Source organism: Bos mutus, chromosome 10 (assembly GCF_027580195.1).
Source record: "Bos mutus isolate GX-2022 chromosome 10, NWIPB_WYAK_1.1, whole genome shotgun sequence".
Taxonomy (NCBI): Eukaryota; Metazoa; Chordata; class Mammalia; order Artiodactyla; family Bovidae; genus Bos; species Bos mutus.
In genome coordinates, this window is record NC_091626.1 from 55,406,537 (window position 1) to 55,433,228 (window position 26,692).

The following is a 26,692-nucleotide window of genomic DNA, read 5'->3' on the forward strand; positions in this document are numbered from 1 at the left end:
GAGTGCTGGAGTGGGTTGTCATTCATTGCCTTCTCCACTGGACCACCAGGGAAGTGCCCATATTTATTTTTGAATGATCTTAAAAATTTTTTTTATTGGAGTATAATTCCTTTATGATATTGCGTTGGTTTCTGTCATACATCAACACAAATCAACCAAAGGTTGACATGTCCCCTCCCTCTTGAACCTCCCTCCCATCCCCCACCCCATCCCATTCCTCTAGGTTGTCACGGAGCACTGGATTGACCTCCCTGTGTCATGTAGCAAATTCCCACTGGCTATCTGTTTTACACACGGTACTGTATATGTTTCCATGCTACCCTCTCAATTTGCCTCCCCCCGCCCTCCATGCTGTCTGTGTCTCCACTGCTGCCCTGCATATAGGTTCATCAGTACCATCTTTCTAGATTCCATACACATGCATTAATATACAATATTTGTCTTCCTCTTTCTGACTTCACTCTATACAGTAGGTTCTAGGTTCATCTACCTCATTAAGAGTGACTCAAATGTGTGCTTTTTTATAGCTGATTAATACTCCATTGTATGTATGTACCACAGTATTTGTATCCATTCATCTGTCCATGGACATCTAGGTTCCTTCCACATCCTAGCTATTTTAAAAAGTGAATACTGAGACATGGCGTCTCTTGCAGTCATGGTTTTCTTAGGATATATGCCCAGTATGGGTTGTTGGGTCATATGGTAGTTTTAGTCCTAGTGTTTTAAAGAATCTCCATACTGTTTTCCACAGTGGCTGTGTAAGTTTACATTCCTACCAACAGTGCAAGAGGGTTCCCTTTTCTCCACATCCTCTCCAACATTTATTGTGTGTAGATATTGTAATGATGGCCCTTGAATGATATTTTTATTCTGGCTGAGATCTCTGTGCTTCACTACTTTCAAGACGTGTTTCCACACGTGCTGACATTCATAGTTTCTAAAAGCAAGTCTGCCATATTTGAATTGTTCTTGTGTATGTAATGTGTGTGTTTTTTCCTGTCCACTTTAAAGGTTTTCTCTGTATTTTTGAGGTGGATGAAACTGGAGCCTATTATACAGAGTGAAGTAAGCCAGAAAGAAAAACACCAATACAGTATACTAATGCATATATATGGAATTTAGAAAGATGGTAACAATAACCCTGTGTACGAGATAGCAAAAGAGACACTGATGTATAGATCAGTCTTATGGACTCTGTTGGAGAGGGAGAGGGTGGGAAGATTTGGGAGAATGGCATTGAAACATGTATAATATCATGTATGAAACGAGTTGCCAGTCCAGGTTCAATGCACGATACTGGATGATTGGGGCTTGTGCACTGGGTTGACCCAGAGGGATGGTATGGGGAGGGAGAAGGGAGGAGGGTTCAGGATAGGGAACACATGTATACCTGTGGCAGATTCATTTTGATATTTGGCAAAACTAATACAATATTGTAAAGTTTAAAAATAAAATAAAATAAAAATTTGACTATGGTATGCCTGCACATGGTTTTCTTAATATTTATCCTGTGTGGGTTTACTAGGGTATTCATGATCCTTAATTGATAAATATGTGTCTCTTACTACATTTGTGGATTTTTTGGCCATTATTTCTTCAAAATATTTTCTACCCTTTTCTCTAGGAGGTAAAGAATCTGCCTACAATGCAGGAGACCTGGGTTCAATCGCTGGGTTGGGAACATCCCCTGGAGAAGGAAAAGGCTACCCACTACAGTATTGTGGCCTGGAGAATTCCATGGACTGTATAGTCCATGGGGTCGCAGAGTCAGACATGACTGAGAACTTTGACTTTTTACCACATTTGTGGATTTTTTGGCCATTATTTCTTCAAAATATTTTCTATCCTTTTCTCTTTGTTCTCTCATAACACCTATGTTAGACTTTTTAGTATCTTCCTTTAGGTCTCTAAGGGCCAGTTTATTTTCTTTTAATTTTTTCTCTTTTTGTTAAATTGAATTATTTTTATTGATCTGTCATTGGATTCATTCATGCTTTACTCTGTCCATTCCTTTCTGCACTTCAGTTCAGTCACTCAGTTGTGTCTGACTCTTTGCGACCCCATGAAACGCAGCACACCAGGCCTCCCTGTCCATCACCAACTCCTGGAGTTCACCCAAACTCATGTGCATCGACTCGGTAATGCCATCCAGACATCTCATGCTCTGTTGTCCCCTTCTCCTCCTGCCCGCAATCCCTTCCAGCATCAGGGTCTTCTCCAGTGAGTCGGCTCTTCACATCAGGTGGCCAAATATTGGAGTTTCAGCTTCAGCATCAGTCCTTCCAATGAACACCCAGGACTGGTCTCGTTTAGGATGGACTGGTTGGATCTCCTTGCAGTCCAAGGGACTCACAAGAGTCTTCTCCAGCACCACAGTTTAAAAGCATCAATTCTTCGGCACTCAGCTTTCTTCACAGTCCAACTCTCACACCCAAACATGATCACTGGAAAAAACGATAGCCTAGACTACATGGACCTTTGTTGGCAAAGTAATGCCTCTGCTTGTTAATATGCTATCTAGGTTGGTCATAACTTTCCTTCCAAGGAGTAAGCATCTTTTAATTTCATGGCTGCACTCACCATCTGCAGTGATTTTTGGAGCCCCCAAAAATGAAGTCTGACATTGTTTCCCCATCTGTTTTCCATGAAGTAATGGGACCAGATGCCATGATCTTAGTTTTCTGAATGTTGAGCTTTAAGCCAACTTTTTCACTCTGCTCTTTCACTTTCATCAAGAGGCTCTTTAGTTCCTCTTCACTTTCTGCCATAAGGGTTGTATCATCTGCATATCTGAGGTTATTGATATTTCTCCTGGCAGTCTTGATTCCAGCTTGTGCTTCTTCCAGCCCAGCGTTTCTCATGATGTGCTCTGCATGTATGTTAAATAAGCAGGGTAACAATATACAGCCTTGACGTTCTCCTTTTCCTATTTGGAACCAGTCTGTTGTTCCATGTCCAGTTCTAACTGTTGCTTCCTGACCTGCATATAGGTTTCTCAAGAGGCAGGTCAGGTGGTCTGGTATTCTCATCTCTTTCAGAATTTTCCAGTTTGTTGTGATCCACACAGTCAAAGGCTTTGGCATAGTCAATAAAGCAGAAATAGATGTTTTTCTGGAACTCTCTTGCTTTTTTGATGATCCAGCGGATGTTGGCGATTTGATCTCTGGTTCCTCTGCCTTTTCTAAAACCAGTTTGAACATCAGGAAGTTCACGGTTCACATATTGCTGAAGCCTGGCTTGGAGAATTTTGAGCATTACTTTACTAGAATGTGAGATGAGTGCAATTGTGTGGTAGTTTGAGCATTCTTTGGCATTGCCTTTCTTTGGGATTGGAACGAAAACTGACCTTTTCCAGTCCTGTGGCCACTGCTGCGTTTTCCAAATTTGCTGGCATATTGAGTGCAACACTTTCACAGCATCATCTTTCAGGATTTGAAATAGCTCAACTGGAATTCCATCACCTCCACTAACTTTGTTTGTAGTGATGCTTCCTAAGGCCCACTTGACTTCACATTCCAGGATGTCTGGCTCTAGGTCAGTGATCACACCATCGTGATTATCTGGGTCGTGAAGATCTTTTTTGTACAGTTCTTCTGTGTATTCTTGCCACCTCTTCTTAATATCTTCTGCTTCTGTCAGATCCCTACCATTTCTGTCCTTTATCGAGCCCATCTTTGCATGAAATGTTCCCTTGGTATCTCTGATTTTCTTGAAGAGATCTCTAGTCTTTCCCATTCTGTTGTTTTCCTCTATTTCTTTGCATTGATTGCTGAGGAAGGCTTTCTTATCTCTCTTTGCTATTCTTTGGAACTCTGCATTCAGATGGATACATCTTTCCTTTTCTCCTTTGCTTTTTGCTTCTCTTCTTTTCACAGCTATTTGTAAGGCCTCCCCAGACAGCCATTTTCTTTTTTGCATTTCTTTTCCATGGGGATGGTCTTGATCCCTGTCTCCTGTATAATGTCATGAACCTCATTCCGTAGTTCATCAGGCACTCTGTCTATCAGATCTAGTCCCTTAAATCTATTTCTCACTTCCACTGTGTAATCATAAGGGATTTGATTTAGGTCATACCTGAATGGTCTAGTGGTTTTCCCTCCTTTCTTCAATTTAAGTCTGATTTGGGCAATAAGGAGTTCATGATCTGAGCCACAGTCAGCTCCCGGCCTTGTTTTTGCTGACTGTATAGAACTTCTCCGTCTTTGGCTGCAAAGAATATAATCAGTCTGATTTTGGTGTTGACCATCTGGTGATGTCCATGTGTAGTCTTCTCTTGTGTTGTTGGAAGAGGATGTTTGCTATGACCAGTGCGTTCTCTTGGCAAAACTCTGTTAGCCTTTGCCCTGCTTCATTCCGTAGTCCATGGCCAAATTTGCCTGTTACTCCAGGTGTTTCTTGACTTCCTACTTTTGCATTCCAGTCCCCTATAATGAAAAGGACATCTTTTTTGGGTGTTAGTTCTAAAAGGTCTTGTAGGTCTTCATAGAACCGTTCAGCTTCTTCAGCATTACTGGTGGGGCATAGGCGTGGATCACCGTGACACTGAACGGTTTTCCTTGGAAATGAACAGAGATCATTCTGTCGTTTTTGAGATTGCATCCAAGTAGTGCATTTCGGACTCTTTTGTTGACCATGATGGCTACACCATTTCTTCTAAGGGATTCCTGCCTACAGTAGTAGATATAATGGTCATCTGAGTTAAATTCACCCATTCCAGTCCATTTTAGTGTGCTGATTCCTAGAATGTCGACGTTCACTCTTGCCATCTCCCGTTTGACAGCTTCCAGTTTGCCTTGATTTATGGACCTAACATTCCAGGTTCCTATGCAGTATTGCTCTTTACAGCATCGGACCTGTTTCCTTTCTTAAACCCATCCAGAAATTGTTCTTAAAGATTTCAGATATTGTAATCTTTATTTCTAAACTTTTAATTTTTTTTGTATGTGTTTTCTGAGATTTCCAGTCTGTTCATTCATTAAGAGCATATGTCCTTTATTTCACTGGGTATAGTTATTTGATTTAATTTCCTTGTCTGAAAATTTCAGTATCTGGGTCATTTTGAAGTTGGCCTCTGTTCATTATCTTTTTCTTTGAGATTGATTCACATGTCATTGTCAAGGAATTTTGGCTTGTTGTATAGATATTATGAATGTTATTTGTGGAAATATTGGTTTCTTTCATGCTCTTCCAAGGAGTTTTGATTTCTTTGTTTTATAGCCATTAATTGAATTAGACTCTCATAGTGAAAACTCTTTATCTTGCGTGAGATTGGCAGCTGCTTTTTGATTTGATTCTTTTAGCCTCAGCTGCAAAGTACCCTATGGATGTGTACATTAGGACTCAGCCAAAGACTTGAGCAGAGACGTGCCCGTGATTTGGGCCTCATCTTTTCTGGGAGTCTTTCGTTATTTCCTGGTGATTATGTTTGTCCTGTTCTGTCCTCTTTTCCTTCTATTCAGAAAGGTAGTGAGTTTTCTGTTGAAATTTTAGTTCCTGCAGGTTGTGGCTGCTGCTTGCCTCCAGTATAAAGCTTTAAAATGGGAAACTCACCTGAACTGAATTTTAGGGAAACTCATACAAAAGTTGTTAAAAGGAAAAATTCATTCTGGTCTCTTCTTCCAAGTTTATATTTCCATCCAAAAAGCAGCCAAGTTTTGTTCATTCTCTTGGTAGACCTGTTAGGTTTACTCTTAAGGTGGAGCCTTTAGGTAGTTTGTTTAATTTTTACATTTTTTCTGGGAATTTATAATAGCTGTCTGTAGGAGCTTAGTGTATCATGTTGAAAGCTGAACTCACTTGTTCAGTTTTGAGATTTCTTCTAGCATATTTGCAGTCTGCTTTAAAAAATAATACTTTAAAAATAATATTATTTTAGTAATTCTTGAAGAGCTACTTAGATTCTTACACGTCCCTCTTCTATATTGAATTTTTTTAACCCATCTTTAGTTACTGAATTCTTGATGACAGACTGTCATGTGAACACTCTGATTTTATATATTCCTTAACCACTTAGTAGACATTTGAATCGGAGAAGGTGATGGCACCCCCCCACTCCAGTACTCTTGCCTTGAAAATCCCATGGGCAGAGGAGCCTGGTGGGCTGCAGTCCATGGGGTTGCAAAGAGTCGGACACGACTGAGCGATTTCCCTTTCACTTTTCACTTGCATGCATTGGAGAAGGAAATGGCAACCCACTCCAGTGTTCTTGCCTGGAGAATCCCAGGGACGGGGGAGCCTGGTGGGCTGCCGTCTATGGCGTCCGGAAGAGTCGGACACGACTGAGCGACTTCACTTTCACTTTTCACTTTCATGCATTGGAGAAAGAAATGGTAACCCACTCCAGTGTTCTTGCCTGGAGAATCCCAGGGACGGGGGAGCCTTGTGGGCTGCCGTCTATGGGGTCGCACAGAGTCGGACACGACTGAAGCGACGCAGCAGCAGCAGCAGACATTTGAATGCAAATTGCCACACTTCTGCAAAGTACCAGAAGTACATAGAGATGAGCAAGGTATGTTCCTGTTTCAAAGTTTTATTGGTAGGATATTCATGAAAAACGGCTATCAATGTTGAAGACAAAATAAGTACAATTTGTTTTCTGAAGAAGTGTGATTAATTTTGACTTAGTTGATGGAAAATACTTCTCAGAGGAGGGGACATTTTATCTTAGACTGATTCAGAATTAGAAATTCAATAGGTGAGAGAAAAGGTAACAGAGTATTCTAGAACTAGGGAACAACAGGAGTAGAAAATGAATGTGTGACAAGTTATGGTATACTTGGGGAGTGATTAACGTCTTGGTGAGGCTGGAGAATTGAGTTTTCTGAGGGATATAGTATGTACAGAAGCTGAAAAAGGGAAATTGAGGCCTCTTTGAAGCATGCCGTACTCAGGAGTGTGAATGTTATTTCTGAGGCAATGGAGGATCATATTTGAAAAGTGAATGGATGTGATCCAGCTTATGTTTATAGCAAGGTAAGTGTGCTGGCAGTGTTAACTGTGGATTGGAATGGAACATAATAGGAGAATAGGCAGTATATAGGATCTGAACCAGAGCACTGTATTTGTGAGAACAAGGGATAGTTACTCAAAATATTTCCAAGGTAGAAATTAATACAGTGAGTAACTGGTTAAGGGAATATGAAAGATGTGTTAGCTAATTTAAGAGAATCACTACACTTCTAACCACATTTGTAAATGTCTCAACATCATGCTGACTATGAAACTTCTGGGAATAGTTTTTATTTAGACTTCCTTTTGTAACAATATATTTTAGGCAGTGCTATAGTGAATACAAAATGATTTTTCAAAGGACATGTGATAAGTTCATTTCAGAGCTATGATATTTAATGTCTGTGTGTTGTTTAGTACCAAGCCTAATGAGAATTTAGGTTTCTCTATAACTTTTAAAATAATTTTTGTTCTTTGGGGTTAGTTGCTGTCTAGTTCATAGAGTCATTTACAGCCTAATTGATTCTTACTGTTATTTTCAAACTACTGTTCAATATAAATATTTAGAGTATTGGTTTTTATTATTGTCTAATTAAGAATGATAAGCTAATAAATAGGGAACCAGCTTCACCCCCACTTTTATGAAACTGATTATTGTACTTGATACATTTATTTCTTCCACAAATGTTTGTTAGTGATTACTGTGTGTCAGGCATTGTTCCAGGCACCAAACATGAAACACTGAATAAAATAGACTACTCCTTTGTTTTCATGGAGCTGTCAGTGTACTGGGGGAAAAAACCCAGATTGTAATGTCCCTCCATAATAATGACATTTGAACAGAGAGACCTGAAGGAAATTCAGGGAACAGACCATTCAGATATCTGGGGAAGCATTTTATGAAGAGGAAAGAGCAAGTGGCAAGGCCCAAAGGAGAGAGCATGCTTGGTGTGTTTGAGCAAAAACAGGGATCCATGTAGTTGAAGAAAAAGAGTGATCTAAGAGAATGAATAGTAAGAGATGAAGTCAGAGAGGTGGGAGGTGGAAACCATGAAACATTGTTGACCAGTGGATTTAATACTGAATGAGATGAGTAGGTTTTGAACATAGGATTGACAGAATTTGAGTTGTATTGAAAAGGTTGTTCTAGTTCCTGTGTAGAGAATACACACTGTTGCAGGGCCAAGAAGCAGGGGGACTTTTCAAGACACTGTTGCGGTGATACAGGTAGAGATGATGGTGACTCAGACTAAGATGATCGTGTTAAAAATAGTGAGTCAGATTTTGGAACCGTTTACAAGGTAAATCTAATGGGATTGTATCGTTGAGGAACTGAATAGGGACATTTTTGGCTGAGACTTATCCAGAGTTGGAGAAGAAGCATTTGGCATTTTTTGAGTATACTTCTTTTGTGCCTCTATGGAAGAAAATATCTGTTATTGTTGTTTAGGTGCAGGGCTTCATTGTTGAGACTACAGAGGAGTACCGCAGTTGCTTCTCATATGCACTGAGAGGGCCTTGTTTCCAGAAATTTGACAGCCAGCTAGTTGAGAGGAGGTTTGGAGATGGCTCATGATCTTTGTCAGGGTTAGAATGGCTCTTCAGACAATCAGAGCAAATCCTCAGTATACCACGTCACTAGATAGTTCTAAAGGTGGTACAAAATACCTGCTTGCTCCCGGAAAACTTAAGTTTCTTTCACTCCCTGGGCATTCAGTTCAGTTCAGTCACTCAGTCGTGTCCGACTCTTTGCGACCCCATGAATCGCAGCACGCCAGGCCTCCCTGTCCGTCCATCGAGTCAGTGATGCCATCCAGCCATCTCATCCTCTGTTGTCCCCTTCTCCTCCTGCCCCCAATCTCTCTCAGCATCAGAATCATTTCCAATGAGTCAGTTCTTTGCATGAGGTGGCCAAAGTACTGGAGTTTCAGCTTTAGCATCATTCCTTCCAAAGAAATCCCAGGACTGATCTCCTTTAGAATGGACTGGTTGGATCTCCTTGCAGTCCAAGGGACTCTCAAGAGTCTTCTCCAACACCACAGTTCAAAAGCATCAATTCTTCGGCACTCAGCCTTCTTCACAGTCCAACTCTCACATCCATACATGACCACTGGAAAAACCATAGCCTTGACTAGACGGACCTTTGTTGGCAAAGTAATGTCTCTGCTTTTGAATATGCTAGCTAGGTTGGTCATCACTTTCCTTCCAAGGAGTAAGCGTCTTTTAATTTCATGGCTGCAGTCACCATCTGCAGTGGTCCCATCACTTCATGGGAAATAGATGGGCAAACAGTGGAAACACTGTCAGACTTTATTTTTTTGGGCTCCCTGGGCATTAGGCAGCTTTTTATTTTTCCTAAACAGATAGATCTGCCTTTTGATCGTCTCCCTTTTTCCTTTTGATCTTCTACTCTTACGTCATTGATTAAATCGCTGTTAATGTCCTGTTTAATTGTATATTTACAGGATATTTATATAGAATGATGTGGCTAGTAAAAATAGCATAGCAAAAATCACTATTTGGAAGTTATTTTCAAGATAAGTCATTTTATTGAAATCAGTCATGCTTAATTATCTTTGAAGGCAATGTCAACCCACTCCAGTACTCTTGCCTGGAAAATCCCATGGATGGAAGAGCCTGGTTGGCTGCAGTCCAAGGGGTCACGAAGAGTTGGACACGACTGAGCAACTTCACTGTCACTTTTCACTTTCATGCATTGGAGAAGGAAATGGCAACCCACTCCAGTGTTCTTGCCTGGAGAATCCCAGGGACGGGGGAGCCTGGTGGGCTGCCATCTATGGGGTCACACAGAGTCGGACACGACTGAAGTGACTTAGCAGCAGTAGCAGTGTACTTTGGCACTAGAATATCCCTACTTGTAAATCTTTGTTCTCATCAATACCAAACAAAAATTCTGATTAAATTTTAAAGATGAGCTAAAAAGATCATTCCTTCAAATCTTTTTACTGATCTTATTTTCTTGCATGTTTTATTAATTTTTGGCTGTGCTTGGGTCTTCGTTGCTGCATGGGCTTTTCTCTAGTTCCAGCAAGTAGAGGCTACTCTAACTGTAGTGCACCAGCTTCTCATTGCAGTGGCTTCTCTTATTGTGGAGCACAGGCTCTAGAGCACACAGGCTTCAGTAGTTGTGGCGAATGGGCACAGTAGTTGCAATTCCTGCGCTCTGGAGCACAGGAAGGTTCAGAGCTCTCCAGCACAGCCTGGAGCACAGGCTCAATAGTTGTGGCTTATGGGCTTAATTGCTCCTTGGCCTGTGGGATCTTCCTGAATCAAAGATCAAACCCATATCTCCTGCATTGGTGGGTGAATTTTTTACCACTGAGCCACCAGGGAAGCCCTCTTGCATACTTTAAAAAGAATCAAACTTTCTAATTTGACAATTCATTGTACAGAAGCTCAAGTTTTTATTAGTAAAATAAAAGCTTCTGTAAGCCATGTGTATGCCTATGAAGCAGAAGGTCTTCTCTAAATATCTTTACAATTTCTACATTTCCATAGCTTTTCTATCTTATTTGTTTTTCATGCATTTGTAGCATAAAATCAAAGGATTTGCTTTTATATTCTAGTTGTTTCTGTTTCACAGTTTCTGGACAAGCATATCAGTAGATTTACTTCACAAGTATCTAAAATTTGAAAAAATATAATGAAAAATGACGGTAGGTTTTTAAGTGTATATTATTTTACATTTGATTGCAGCCTTTGAGTCTCATCTAAAGGAATATCATTACTCTGCAGATAAAATTGAGTGAAGAAACTACTGAACAGATGCATCCATGGCTTCGGTTATCTGACATAGCTATCTCTAGTCAGGTTTCTTTTATCAGATCATCTATTGAATCACCCTATAGCAGATGGCAATCCTACAAAAGTATATTATCTTTTCCTTATTTATAACAGTGTTGGCATTTGGTATTTTTGAAGTACATTTTATTTGCTAGAATAAAAACTTGATTTCAAGGCTACTAAAGCTCTGTGTGTGTGTGACGGAGACAGAAAAGTATACAGTCATCCCCTGTGCCCTTCCTCCCAACTTTATATATGTCCCTTTTCCACAAGGATTAGCTCTCTGGCATAATACCAGGCCAAGTGGCTGTGTTGCCTTCTTATAGCTTTGCTGCAGGGATATTCTTTGTATTGCACTCCTTTCCCTTTCAGTCCTCTGCTCACTAGACTCCCCACCAGTACCTGAAATCTTTTCCAGGTCTAGACCTGTTTCTCCCTTTACCCTCCTTGTAGTCTAGGGTGGCAGAGTCTAGGTGGTGTAGGTCTGGTGGTGGCAGGTGGGAGAGAAGGAGCTGGTCAGCAGCTCTACTTGTCATTCACCTCTTTTACCTCCAGGCATTTCTTGTCTGAGCCTCACTAAGCCTTGAATAATGCATTATATACACAAACTATGTCCTGTTTGAGCCTCTGGGGGCCCAGATGGGATGGGAAACAGGCATATAAGGTATAAAACAAGTCGCTAATTAAAAAAAACTCGTTTCCAGTTTTTGCTCATTGTTAAAAACCTAGAGAAGTCTTTAATACTCTGTGCTAGGAAAATGAAAGGAGTGGGATAGAAGCTGTTGACATAAGTTTATATTGACTCAAGAAAGGGGATACTTTCAGTCGAAAATGGTGGTGGAGTGGAGAAGAAGCAAGCAGACTAGTATCTGAATCCTTCATAGAAAAGAAATTAACACTAGATGTTTTACTTTCTCCTTATGAGTCTTGCTCTCTGACATCTCAAAACTTTGGTTACACCTTTTATTCCTTCTTCAGGTTCCCAGGCCAGAAGGCCCAGGCCCACTTCTTAGGGAAGTGCCTGTATGTATAGTAATTTATGATTTGCTTTCAATTATTTTTTGTATTGAATGTTTTACAAAAGAAGGAAGCAGATTGTTTCATTTAATTCACAAACCAGTATTTTTAGATACTGGGTCTAAAATGTAATGTTTGCTCTTTACTGGAAAATACTAAATAAAATAGTATGCCTTTTATATTGAGACACATGAAGTCAAAATATATTTTGGATTTTAATTGGTTCCATTCAGAAAAGCAGGTACTTAGATTCTGTATATAAAAGATAAAAAAAAGAAAAGGGTCATTTAAATCTCTGCATTAGTTAAGTTATTGGTTAATCTTTTTAATTTTGTTGAATAGAAATAGAATAAGTTAATTAGAAAGTTAAGCAAAACTCAGAAGTGTTTCTCCTTAATTATTGCTAAATTTTCTGTTGGATCTACCATTTTAATCTGTCAGTTGAGGCACTAACATATCAGAATTTGTTGAATTGGCATGTGTAGGCTAGAAATAGGAAGGAAAGAAAAATACATGGCAATGGTGGTTCAGGCATATCTTAATAGAAATGTTTCCCTTCTAATTACTGTATTGCAACTATGGTGTATTTTCTTGTTGATAAATAATTTTTCAAATTGTGATCAATTTCTCTATTGTTTGTTTTCTGTGTTTAATTTCTTTGTTCCTGGTTACCTTGGTCTTATGGCTGATGCTTTGGAAAGTTTATTATTCCTGTTATATTTCAGTTTGTACAACTATTGTCTTCAGCAGAAAGGAGTCATTGTGCTAAAGGATGACTCTTGCTTTGTCAGTGCCAGCCACGACCTTCTTCTACTCAGAGTCTGGATACATTTAACAATAAAGCTACAGAGCTCTAAGTTTAAACCCTAGTCAATCCTTTAAATTCTATAGCATCTTTTGAGTCCCCTACATGTTTAGTATCACTGGTATGTAGTACTCTTTAGTTTGTGGCTTAATTAATTACCATTTTGTTTAATCTTTGCTCTTCTTACATGTTGAGTAAGTAGTTAGTGTCACATGATGAAAATTAAGTATGTGTTTTCTCAAAATCTTACTTATGACTTTAACATTTTGTCTGAGATGTTTTCAATAGCAGGCACCTATTTTTCCTATTTTTTAAAAATAAATGTATTGAAAATAACACATAGCCCTCGTATTTAATTGTTTGATATAAGACAGTTCAGGATCATAAAATGAATTATTTTCATTAGAATAGGATCATCAAAATAAGTTTGTCTTAAATGTTCTAAATGTTCAGTGAGAATCATCCCACCTCCAGGCCCACCATTCTGTTTTCTGTTTCTATGGATTTGTCTGCTCTAGGTATCTTATGTAAGTGAAACCAAACCGTATTTGTCCTTTTGTGATTGGCTTATTTCACTTAACACAATGTCCTCAGGTTATAGCATGTGTAAGGATTTCCTTTCTTTTAAAAACTGAATAATATTATATTGTATGTATATACCACATTTTGTTGAACTTGCTTCCACATTTTGGCCATTATAAATAATGCTCTTATGAGTTATGGGTGTACAAATATTTGAGAACCTGTTTTTAGGAACCAATTTACGTTCACATTTTACTTTTGCTATATGATATTTTAAAAATCGTAACACATATAGAAAAAAGTCACAAATGGAAAGTATGGTCTTTTTAAATAAAACTTCTACTAAAGTTATATGCAATTTCATAAGTAGTTTTATATTAATGGAATTTATAGATCAGTAGTAGTCTTTGTCTTAGATTGAGTCTGATTGGAACCGTATCTAAAATGTTTGAAAAACAGATCACAGATAAATGGATACTGAAGAGATGGTAACAGTGTGTTTTCACATGGTATTCTTGTATTCTTTATTCTTGTATTCTTATATCAAGAATATTCTTTACATGAACTTGTAGAATCTTTTTTAAATCTAGAATTTTAATGAGAATTCTCCAAGAATGAACAGGACACTTTTTTTTTTCCTCCTACATGTAGTCTGTATGTTTTCAAAGCTTCTTTTTCATTTGAAATTGTGTCTGATGTGCTATTTGTAGTAGTACCCATCTTTTCTCTATACTGCTTTTGATGTAGGAAGTACAGAATCATAAAAACAATAAAGTAGGGTCCTATTACATGAATTAGTAATTAGTGTATTCCACTTTGGGTACTGACTTCCTTTCCTTCCTGTTGTCACCTAGTACTTAAATGACAGTTTTGTCCGTATGAGAGAGCCTTGGGGCTTGTGGCTAGTTACGGGAGAATTTGTAGTGTTTAACTTACTTCAGACCACTTCTCACCTAAATCACAGAAGACATCAAGGATTTTTTTTTCTTTTTAAGAAAAAGAGGTTCTGAACTTAATAAAAAGCTGTCTTTGTAACATCTAGAGTTTCTCATGCAAGAATGAAGCAAAAAAAAGCCAAGCATTTGTATTTCACCATAGAAAGAAGGTCAGAAAGGATTGGGAAAGTGTCAAGGATAAGAAAGACTGTTCTCAAAACAGACAAGGGATAAATGGCTAGATTGAGAGATCTCCAACTCTTTCAGCTTTTTCTGGAGGTTGGTTGGAAGATGAAAATAATGGCACCAAAACTTCAGAAGTTCTATTAAGGAAAACAGTGAATTGTTCGGTTGTTCATGGTAACTTATCCTTCTCACATTGAGTTTTCCTTTGCACTTTCCCTGAGAATGGATCTACTCATTTAGGATCAGATTTTCGGGGAGATTTTGTTAGGATAAGTTGTCACATCATTTTAATATCATTAATGTTGATATGATATGGTTTGATATAGCTTGATTCAGTTTGATATCTTCAGTTAAGAATACTCAGTGCTTTGGTAGAAACCAGTTTATTAACTTGAGCAATTGTTTAACTTGCTTCATTTTCTAACCTTTATTGACTTCATATTTTCATGGAGGCAGTACTAAACTTTGAAAGTGAGATTTCATCTACTCTTAGAATGGGTGCAGACACAGGTGGAGAGACCTAGATTATCCTTTGTTTGAAAGTGTCCAAAGACCTACATTGGATCTAAAATTCTGCAGTGTATATAGAGCTGTATGTGTGAGTGTGTATGTGCGTGCGTGCGTGCTTAGTCACTCAGTCGTGTCCAACTCTGCTACCTCATGGACAGTATAGCCCTCTAGGCTCCTCTGTCCATGGGATTCTCCAGGCAAGAACACTGAAGTGAATTGCCATTCCTATCTCCAGGAGATCTTCCCAACCCAGGGATTGAACTTGGGTCTCTTGCATTGCAGGCGGATTCTTTACCATTTGATCCACCAGGGAAGCTCTAGAGCATTGAATACAGCAGTGATAAAGATACTCCTAAATGACTTATTTCTGCAGATTTCTGAGACAGAGATTGATACACAGACAGTTCCAATCAAATGCAGATACCACTCACTGAATTGTAGTCTCTGCTGTACCAAACAAAACCCATCATAGTATCCTCTTGGATTTATGTTGTATACTTTGTTCTCTCCTTAGGTATGGATGAAAGAGGAGGTACGACATCTTGGGGAACAAGTGGTCAACCAAGTCCTTCTTACGACTCATCTAGAGTAAGTTTGCTCATTAACCCTTGATTGAAACTATAAAGATAATTTGGCAGAATAAGTAAGTTCTTTCATATATGAATTCTATATCTTAAGAAAAGTGAAGATTATCTTATTTTATGGGAGTATATTAGAATACCCAGTACCTTCACAGTAGCTTTACTTCTTTCCATTAACTGTCACACTTGAGAGTTTATTTTGTCTCCTACAAAGAAAGAATTATTTTTGGTGTTATTCTATACCTTAACTACTTATAATACTTTTACTAAAGTTGGAAGAGCTTGGAATGCCTCACTAAATAGTCTCCAAACATTATCATTTTTCTTCTTGTATTTATTTGCTTTGAGAGCTCTCAAAGTACCAATTTTAGACCAAATTAACATTCTACACAATGAAAGGGTAAAAGGTTAGAGCCTTTTCCAACAATTAAGATAAACCCAAAAAAAAATCCCCCAGAACTTCAAAAGATGAGACTGAGAGATTGAAAAGTAGACCAAAGAGTTGACAGTAAAATTAAGTGCTATGCTCCCAGATTCCGTAGTAAATTGCTGAGGTTAAGAGATACCTTTTCTGAAGAGTCATACTTTGAAAAATGATGAACTGTTCATTTCCCTCAGAATTAACCTAGAAAAAATAGACAAGCACAAAATTTATGGGTACTTAACTCCAGAAGTAGATTGGTATAAATGGAAAATAACCTGAATAATGTGATTGGAATTCATAGACTCCATATGGGTTATACTGTTTTGCATTGAAAAATGCTAAATGAAAATACTTATTAAAGTATGTGGTTTTACTGTTTTATTTGGCTTTAAATGTTTAATTTATTTTAAATACTTTGTAGAAGAACTGGAATATCCCAAGTGGAATCCAAATAACTAGACAGAGAGAGAGACTGTTGAACATGGGTTTTAGTGTTTCCTTTTCTGGAATCAGTGCTTCGAAAGCTGGGTTGTGGTGTAAACAGCACTGTTCTGGGTATCATAGGATCTACTACTGACTCTGCTTTGAACTTGCTGTTTAATCTTAGACATGGATAAACTGGCTGATGTCCCAATTTCCTTCCACCTCTAAAAGTTTTTTTTATTTTTTGAGTAATACTGTGAATTTGAAATATAAGTTCCCTATTTTGATTTTGAAGTAGGAATTTTATATATGGGAGGACACAGTACTACTTGTTAATTAATATTGGATTATTTTCTTTCTAAGCCTTGAGTTGCTGTGTGATAACATGTTATTTCTTAATATGCATTAAATGGTGCCTTTGTACCTTACTTCACTTTCAAGCTTTCTGCTGCTGCTGCTAAGTCATGTCAGTCGTGTCCGACTCTGTGCGACCCCATAGATGGCAGCCCACCAGGCTCCCGTCCCTGGGATTCTCCAGGCAAGAACACTGGAGTGGGTTGCCATTTCCTTCTCCAATGCATGAAAGTGAAAAGTGAAAGTGAAGTCATTCAGTCGTGTCCGACTCTTAGTGACCCCATGGACTGCAGCCTTCCAGGCTCCTCCGCCCATGGGATTTTCCAGGCAAGAGTACTGGAGTGGGTCACCAGAGTACAAATAGAATTCTAAGAGAAGAGACCTTAATAATATATCCAAACATTTATGTATTTTATCCTCCTGAAATTAAGTTTTCCTTTAGAGATGTACTTCAAAGCAAATCTTGCTTTTCTTTTTGCTGTTTGATCTGTAGGTCAAATTGAAATGCTGTTTTTTACTCTTAATTTTTTTCCAATGTATGTTATGTACAGTGAAAAGTTACATTGATTTTTATAGTAGTTTTCTATTATAAAAATCCACATTAATCTCAAGATACCCTGTAGAACCACACATACACACATATTACACACACATTTTTTTTTCCCTACTGATCTGCTGAGTGATCAGATAAAGCAGGGATTTACTACCCTTCTTTCTTTTTGTTCCTGGTAAAATCTACTCTTCCAGTAACTTTCTTCTATTTATCCTAGTCATGATTCTGAGTTAGTCAAGATGTTGAATTTTATTTATAATTTCAAAACATTTTATCTATCTCCTGAACTCTTCTCACCAAGGAGAGTGACATTTATGGTTATCTTTGCAACTGCCTTCAACACTCCTTTTTAAGAGTATTTTCAACTTTTTGAGTTTTACTATTAAATGTTTTCCACCATCTTGACCATGTTTTTATTAATCATAAGTATAGATGAATATAAGTTTGTTAATAGAAATTTCAGTTGAACAAAATACTTAATTCTTCAGAATATTTTAATAGGTTGAGTTTTTATTTTCTATTTTTTTTAAATTTTATTTTATTTTTAAACTTTACAATATTGTATTAGTTTTGCCAAATATCGAAATGAATCAATAGGTTGACTTTTTAAAATTTAGAAATACATAATGACTTTGGCTAAAAGCTAGTTTTGACACATTGTAAGTAAAATTAGCAAGTCAGTTTAAACTTTTGTGAAATATTAGGTACCTTTGTAGAAATTATATAAATGAGATTTTTTAGACTTTACCAAATTGTATAAGTAACACATTTCCTTCATAAAAAGTTGCATCGTTTAAATAAACAATTTGATTTTACATTACTGATGGAAAAAAATTTTAATTTTACTTTTTGTGATAAATTGTGATAAAAAGGTTTGTAAAAATGGCAGAATGAGTAGTTTGGTGGAGTTGTGAAGCATATGCTTTTAATTTAGATGGATTCAACTATCTGAGTTGCTGTTTTCCTCCCTCTCCCACTATGAAAACTATAAGGAAGAAACAATTTTTTGCAGTACTGTAAAACAGCATTTGGCACCTGAAAGCTATTAATACTGTAATACTATGGAGAAGGAAATGGCAACCCACTCCAGTATTCTTGCCTGGAGAACCCCAGGGATGGGGGAGCCTGGTGGGCTGCCGTCTATAGGATCGCACAGAGTCGGATACGACTGAAGTAACTTAGCAGCACTATGCATTTTAGGCTACAAGATTGGCTATGCAAAATTTCATGAAAGTTGAGCTCAATATTTATTTAACAACTTTCCTAAGGAGAATTTTTGCTGTTTATACTTTTTGCCTAATAGGTCTTGACTTTAATTCTAATGAAGATACCATTCTGCTCCAGTAAACTTGATGCATGAGTTCCACTGGCATTGTATGGTTAAGAGGCCACAAGCTTCTTATCCTGTGTTAGCCTTATGCCTGTTCTTTCAGAAGTAAGAAGGGTCACTGCAGTAAAGCTCTTTCTGGTGTGTCTGCCCTGTTTTTTGCCAAATCCACCAGAAAAGTAGCCTCATAGGATACAAGTGATTGGTTGAGTTTCTGGTTATCAAAATTACCCACTGCACATCATTCATTGCAGAGTTTTTGTTAAGCAGACACAGAAATAAACACCATGCCTAATAATGGTTATGGAGGAAATGGTAGACATTTCTTAGGAAATGTGAAGATGGGACAGAACATGTTTGAGACATTTGAAGGGAAGTAACACAATATTTGTGGTATCTCTCTCAGCCTCCTCTGTCTTTATTAGAGTTCTGGTTTCTACACTGTTGACCTACTCCCCACCTGTGCAGAACAAAAACATGCACGTGAACAGATAAAAGCGTGAAGATGATTGAATAGCACTTCTAGTTTCAAAAATTTGTGAAGGTGTGGTTGAATTTAAAGCACCAGAGACTGAAAGGAGTGATTAATCTCAGTTCATGGGCAGAGGTATAATGAATGAGTTTGTCCGTTCCCTCCCTTATTTTTTATCCTTTCCTGCAAATGAATGTTTTCTATATTTGATATTTCTAACCAGGTATAAAGGCCAGAGAATATTATGATTTTTCTTACTTTCTACAGTGTTAATGATTTATTCTAGTTTCAGATTTTTCCCCTCTTCTTTGAAGGCAATGATTAAGAGCACATACTCAGGAGCCAGACTGCCTGGGTATGAGTCCCAGCTCTGCCACTTACTGAATGTGTGATTCTGGGCCAGTTACTTAAATTCACTGTACCTCAGTTTACTCATCTGTGAAAGGGGAATAATAATAATTACTCTATAAGGTAATTGTTGTGAGAATTAAAAGAGATACACATACAACAAGAGGTGCTTAGATCAGTAGAGTGCTTAGATCAGTGTCTGGTACATAGTGAGTGTTCTATAAGTGTTGACTCTTAATTATATATATCAGAATTTATCAACTAGATCTATTTGTAACAAACATTTAAATGAATGAATACATTTGCAGATATGCTGTATTGTAAGTGTAATGAATTGTTTTCTGATTTGACAATAAGAATTGTTTTCTGATTCAGTCATGCTTAATTACTTTTACTTCCTTTAGATTTGTAAAGGATGTAAAATTGATTTCCTTTCCATTTCAATTTCTTTCTTGAGAAAGCAGAAATCTTCTGTCAAGCTTTGATAGAAAAGTTTGTCTTTCTAATACTTTATACATAATGAATGCTCTATATGTTTCCTGAACATAATCAAATTAAAGAAGAATCATTAGATATACTAATGATTGTGTTTGAAGATCTTCCCCCTTGGAGGGGAAAGAACCAAAATTGATCTAAGCTTGAAGTACAGGGTTGTATTAATTAATGGTAATAGACTTTTCTTCTGTGCTTATTAATTATTGCTCTAATTGATGACACTACTTAGTGAAGTATTTTATTTAAGATCACAGCCTCTAAAGAGTTGTACTCCATGACTCTGGGCAAATTACATAACCTCTTTGTGGTTCAGGTCTTTAATGTCTGTAATTATGGTAATCTTACACATACTTCGTAGGATTTTGGAAGAGATGGAATGCAATAATAGCTATGAAGTACTTCATTTATTGATAGAATAAATGAAAGCTACTATTATTATCAGCATTATTATTTTCTCAAGGTATCTAATATTTCATTGTGTGTTTTTGTGCTTATATTTCCTCATGTACAAATTCTGTTTCAAAATGTTTGATCATTTTAATTTATGGAAATTCCAAAGGACCATGTCATCTTGGTTTTCCTGCCATCTTAAGCTCTGCTACCCAACCTAGACTGAGCTCAGAATGCTGTTGTACCATTGGAGTTTATATCCTGTCTAGGGGTTATGAGAGGGCTCATAAGAAAAAGAAGTCTTTTGATGATACTCTTTCCTAAGATATAGAGTTTGCATTCCTCAATTTAAAAGGTATGAGTTCACTGATAGGTCACTACTAATAGAAGTTATATTTATAGGTACCATCAATGACCAAGAGCTGGCTGTTTAATCATGAGTATTTTCAAATTACATATAATCCATCATGGTGGTTGTTTTGGAAAAGAAACACCATTCAACTGAGTAGAGTTTGTGTGCTTATTTTTTTCTAATTGCTAAATTTCTACCATGGTGTTACTTTCTCTTTATAATGTGGTTTGCAGAATGAAATAGTTGTGTGTGTTGCTCTTTTTTTCCCTCCCCATTTTGCAATATCAATATAGAATTTTCAAAACTGGAAAGTGTGTTCGTTATCTATATCCAGTCTTTTTATTTCCTAAATGAGGAAACTAACAGAATTTGAGATTTGGCTAGGTTGAGATGTGTGCTGCTGATACAAAATACACACGAGATTTGGCTAGAAACATTGCCTAGTTAATGATAGATCCTGGCCTAGAACTCACATATTCTAAATTCTATGCTAGTGTTTTTGACCCCCTTAGTATTCCCAGCTCAAAGAATTTTCTAAAATTTTCGGCCGTATAATAAAGGAATGGGAGAAGAGAGAGGGCAAAGGTGAAAAAAGAAGAGCATCTGCAAGTGATATTTCTAAAGAAGACATTGGACATGATTTGCTTTAAAAAAAAGAATTGCCTAGCAAGTATAGTGTTTTGTAAGACAGAATAGTGTAGAATTTAAGAGCTTGATGTCTGTGCTCTGTTTCTGGCACTCCTGTTTGTTAGCTATATGACTCTAATCATGTTACTTCTCTTTGCCTCGAACCAGTTTTTCTTTTTTTCATTGGTAGGGGGGATGGGGTGGGGTGGATACTAATAATAACTACCTTACTGCAGTTCCGGACTTAGACCTATTAGTGGAGAAGGGGAAAACCAGTTATGTGGTGATGAGTTGGCTTTAAAATACTTAGTTTAGCTAAGCTGCTGTATATGACTCAGCGCAAAATAATGTCAGGAACTTTCTGTTGAAGGATAAATAGTTGGTATGTTTTGAGGTCTTTCATTGTAATACATATTGTGGCTTGTGCTACCTGTTGCTGTGAAGGGATATGAGGGTTCAGTTTATTTAAAAAGCACCATCAGTAGTCATTTCTCAGATCACTTGTTAGGAAAATACATGGATGGCAGCTTGACTGACCAGATCAGGTATTAATAGAAAATGAAAATATTAGGGTACAAAGATTCAGAGGTTGTTCTAGATTTCTGAGCATCATACACAAATCCATCGATTGGGTACTTGGGTTAAGGGAAGCAAAAATAACTAAAAATTCAACTAGAATAAACACAGAGCTTTCAGATTCTATGGACACTAAAATGAGTCCATAAGGTTATCTGTATTCGTTTAATGTTACTTCTCTAATGACTTCTGAACTGTGCTAGATGTGGCTAAAGGGATCTTAATTTTCCTTAGTGCTCTCTCCATTGTTAGCAGGTATTCAATCTCTGTTTCTTCATATATATGGAATAGCTTGACTAAGAGCCACTCTAAAGTTTGATGGGTAGCAAGTTAGAGTCCCCTCATATGCTGTCTGTCCAAAAAAAAAAAAAAAAAACAACAGACCAAAAAATAGAGGTAATTCTGACCCCAGAAAGGGTTATACTGGGTGAAGTTTTGAGAGAACTTGGTGTGTAGTTAATTTACATTTGACAGTAGAGGCCTTGGGAATATCTAGGAGTAGAGAGAACATGTTTTCTTCTCCCACTAGAGCACAGTGGCATGAGAGTTACGCTTGTAAATAAGGATGATGGTGTTGTCTGCCTGCTTTTTTGGAATTTGCATTTACTGTGGTTCCCTAGTTTTACCATGCTGAGATTAGTGGATGCACTGCTTTTTTTTAATGTCCTAAGTGAATGGATGTGTATCTTAGAGTTCAGGAAATACGATTAGTTATACAAGTAATATTTATTTTAAGTAAACTGTAGAACTTTAACTCTCTAAGGCCACAGTGAGAAGCTTTAATTAGGCAATGAATAACTAATTACCAAGGTAATTTCATTGATTACCATGAGATACAGGAGAGGGAGAAATTACTTTGGGTGGTCAGGAAAGACTTATTAGAATAGGAAATGTTTGAATAGAATACTGTAGGAGAAACAGTACTTGTGCAAATAAGGTGGAAAGGAAGACAACTTTTTGGAAATATAGAATGATGACACCACAAGTTACAGAGGCACCAAAATCACAAATGCAATAAATACCAAATAACCCCTTGCTTTGTAGGTGATTAGTATGATAAGGCAGATAACCTTTCTGTAGAAGAAATAAAGTCTATCCTTTGGGGAATAGAGAGCCAATTAAATATAGACTTTGACATGGGAAATGGCAGAAAGGGTTTTATGAAGATCAATACATTGGGTATGAAGGATGGATTCAGAGTGAAAAAGTGACAAGAGATTGGATGATCTGATTCGATGTTACTACACAGGCTCACTTGTAATGAAATAAGACTTATGTCGAGATAATAGGATTAAGATCACAAAATAATTGAAAGACAAGAGATGTCACAAAGGAAAAGGAAACTGGCACAGTTAGTGACTGAGAAAGATACAAAATCATGTAGACTCACTCCCCCCCAGAGAACGATGACTCCTTAAACTTAAACTCCATGTGTTTTATTTAGGTTTTGACAAGTTAGCTGTGGTTGTGTTATACCACTACTAGATTGTTTGATTTTGATAAATAGCTTCCCTTATAAATGGGAAAACCTAGTTGTGTAAATAAAAAAATACTTTTTTCTCATTGTCCCCCATTTGTCAGTATTGATGGGTAATGAAGTTTTCTCCCTTAGAACACATATTTTTTCTAGATTGTTTTCTGTTTGCAATTGTTTTTATTTTTGAATGGGAAAATGATATAGGTTTTATAGCTACTATGAGATCAAATGCAATAATTAGAAAGGACACACAAATTTTGAAATAGTATTTTATGCCTCTTGATCTCAGGTACAAAACACGAGATGAAGCAGTTAAATAGCAAAGCAAGACAGGAGGGACAGAGAATTAAAGTAAGTGTTTTCTATATATTGCCTCTATGTTCCCATTAATTTGTTTTGTTATGTAACTGCTCCTTCTGAATGTTCTGAACATGAAGAAAACTATGGGTGAGAAAAAGATGTGTCTTAAAGTTAGGTTCAGATAAACCCATGAGAGAAAGTTTTGTTTGTTACTTGTGGTCTTATTCAAAACAATACCTCCCTGTAAATTATAATCTTAATGTTTTTGGTTAAGGAAAAAAATTGAATTGAGATGAGACACACTCCTTTAAATTTCTTGCTAGTGGATATTTAAAGTGAAAGAAATCACATAGCTATCAGATTGTCTACTTTTCCATTTTTAAGCTAGTCAGACCTTCTGTTTTTTCAGTTTAGCTATTCTTCCAGGAACAGTGTCTGTTGAGATGTTCTACCATAGATCTTGTGGGCTAGCAGGTCAGTTTTTCACCTCATTGTGAGTTTCATTTAATTTTGTTTGTCTATGAAATAACATCTTTATCAGGATTGATCTTTACAATTCTCTCTCTTTTTTTATCCCAGTGTTGTCTTTAAAGTTAACAAATGGGAGTCAAAGCAAGTTAATCTTTGAATCTCTTCTTTGTCCCTTTTTGTAATTTTTTAGACAGATTTTTACTTATTTTCTGTAAATTTAGATGTTTCTTATTCATGAAAAAATAATGGAGGGTAGATTCTGGCAGGATACATCTTTAGGTGTGCTTAGCCTGTTTTAATTAATAACAATATTTACAATACCATTTGCCACTGTATGGTTTAAAACCTTTCACATATTACCTTTTGTAAGCTTCATACCAGCTCATCAAGAAACCATTGGAAAAGTCATCATTTTAGAAGTGAAGAAACGGGGGGTCAGAGAAGGTAGATAGCTAACCAAATATTAAGCACCCAAGACTAGTAACCAGGCAGTATGATTTTAAATTACTGTCCCTTTGGACCATATCACACTGGCTATAGTTTAAAAGAGACCCCAAAGTGAAAAGTGAAAGCCACTCAGACATGTCCAACTCTTTGCGAACCGTGGATTGTATGGCCTGCAAGGTTCCTCTGTCCACAGAATTCTCCAGGCAAGAATACTGGAGTGGGTAGCCATTCCCTTCAACAGGGGATCTTCCTGACCCAGGGATCAAACCTGAGTCTCCTGCATTGCAGGCAGATTCTTTACTATCTGAACCACCAGGGAGACCACAAAATAGTTGTTATTACTATTTATCTAGGAGTTGGACACTGAGTAGATGCTATAAGATGATGGTTACTATCATTATTTATTGAATCTTACTCACATTTTAGACATAAAAAATATAAGCTATGGAATAAGTCAGATAAGTTTGTTTCCTGGTATCACCACTGTATTTGACCTTGGAAAAGATAAGATAACTTAATTTCTGAGCCTCAGATTTCTCATCTGAAGTGAGATTTGTAGAATAAGAAGTGTGTGAGAATTAAAAGAATAACATATTCAGCACATATCTGTAATTTATTAAAAAGTCTATAAGTGTTCCTCTTTTTACATTCAGTCTCATAGAAGGTAACCCCCAGAATTTTGTAAGTCTTAAGTACTCCTTAGAGAGACAGCTGTTGTGAATTCCTGGAGTATGTCCTGAACAAAATGCAGGACCTGTTGCAGTTTTTAAATGCCCACCAAGAGGTCCTGTAAGTCACATGAAGGTAATTATGTTTAAAAAGTTGAAACTATTGGAGAAGTTCATAGCAGATAAACAGATCTTGGGATTTGGAGATTATTAGGAGAAATAAAATTGGGCAACCCAGATTCTTATGAACATAGATTCTTATTAGTCTATATTCTTAAAGACAGAATTCTAACAGAAGAGGCTTCAGATAATTCCTCAAATCTGTTTGAAAGGTATCTACTTCACAAGATAGTGATAAGACTTCAGTGAGCTTATGTATGTCACAGGCTTCAGTTCAGTTACGTCCGACTCTTCACGACCCCATGACTGCAGCACGCCAGGCTTCCCTGTCCATCACCAACTCCGGGAGCTTGCTCAAACTCATGTCCATTGAGTCGGTGATACCATCCAACCATCTCATCCTCCGTTGGCCCCTTTTCTTCCTGCCTTCAATCTTTCCCAGAATCAGGGTCTTCTCAAATGAGTTGGCTCTTCATGTCAGGTGGCCAAAGTGTTGGAGCTTCAGCTTCAGCATCAGTCCTTCCAATGAATATTCAGACTGATTTCCTTTAGGATTGACTGGTTGGCTCTCCTTGCAGTCCAATGGACTCTCGAGAGTCTTCTCCAACACTATAGTTCAAAAGCATCAATTCTTCGGTGCTCAGCTTTCTTTATAGTCCAACTCTCACATCCATGCATGACTACTGGAAAAACCATAGCTTTGAGTAGATGGACTTTTGTCGGCAAAGTAATGTCTCTGGTTTTTAATATACTGTCTAGGTTGGTCATAGCTTTTCTTCCAAGAGCAAGTGTTTTTTAATTTCATGGCTGCAGTCACCATCTGCAGAGATTTTGAAGCCCAAGAAAATAAAGTCTGTCACTGTTTCCATTGTTTCCCCATCTATTTGCCATGAAGTGATGGGACCAGATGCCATGATCTTGGTTTTTTTAATGTTCAGTTTTAAGCCAGCTTTTTCCCTCTCCTCTTTGACTTTCATCAACAGGCTCTTCAGTTCCTCTTCGCTTTCTGCCATAAGGGTGTTGTCATCTGCATATCTGAGGTTATTGATATTTCTCCCAGCAGTCTTGATTCCAGCTTGTGCTTCATCCAGTCTGGCATTTCACATGATGTTCTCTGAATATAAGTTAAATAAGCAGGGTGACAATATACAGCCTTGACGTACTCCTTTCCCGATTTGGAACCAGTCTGTTGTTCCATGTCCAGTTCAAACTGTACACAGATTTCTCAGAAAGCAGGATAAGGTGGTCTGGTATTCCCATCTCTCAGAATTTTCCAGAGTTTGTTGTGATCTACACAGTCAAAGGCTTTGGTGTAGTCAATAAAGCAGAAGTAGATGTTTTTCTGGAACTCTCTTGCTTTTTTGATGATTCAACAGATGTTGGCAATTTGATCTCTGGTTCCTCTGCCTTTTCTAAATCCAGTTTGAACGTCTGGAAGTTTTTGGTTCATGTTCTGTTGAAACTTCGCTTGGAGAATTTTGAGCATTACTTTGCTAGTGTGTGAGATGAGTGTAATTGTGCAGTTGTTTGAGCATTCTTTGGCATTGCCTTTCTTTG

General features: G+C 37.4%; 1 protein-coding gene across 7 annotated transcripts in view; it reads left to right on the top strand.

The window, feature by feature from the left end:
* TCF12 (transcription factor 12) overlaps positions 1–26,692 on the top strand; it is a 396,425-nt gene that overhangs the window by 133,059 nt on the left and 236,674 nt on the right. For 5 of the 7 annotated variants that reach the window (XM_070377972.1, XM_070377970.1, XM_070377974.1 and 2 more), the window contains exon 4: positions 15,245–15,318. The exons of 1 other annotated variant lie outside the window; for it this stretch is intronic. In XM_070377972.1, coding sequence (XP_070234073.1) covers positions 15,245–15,318 — 74 coding nt within the window. Of the gene's footprint in view, positions 1–15,244; positions 15,319–23,418; positions 23,481–26,692 lie in introns of all 7 variants that reach the window. One more of the 7 variants, XM_070377975.1, reaches the window with a different exon arrangement.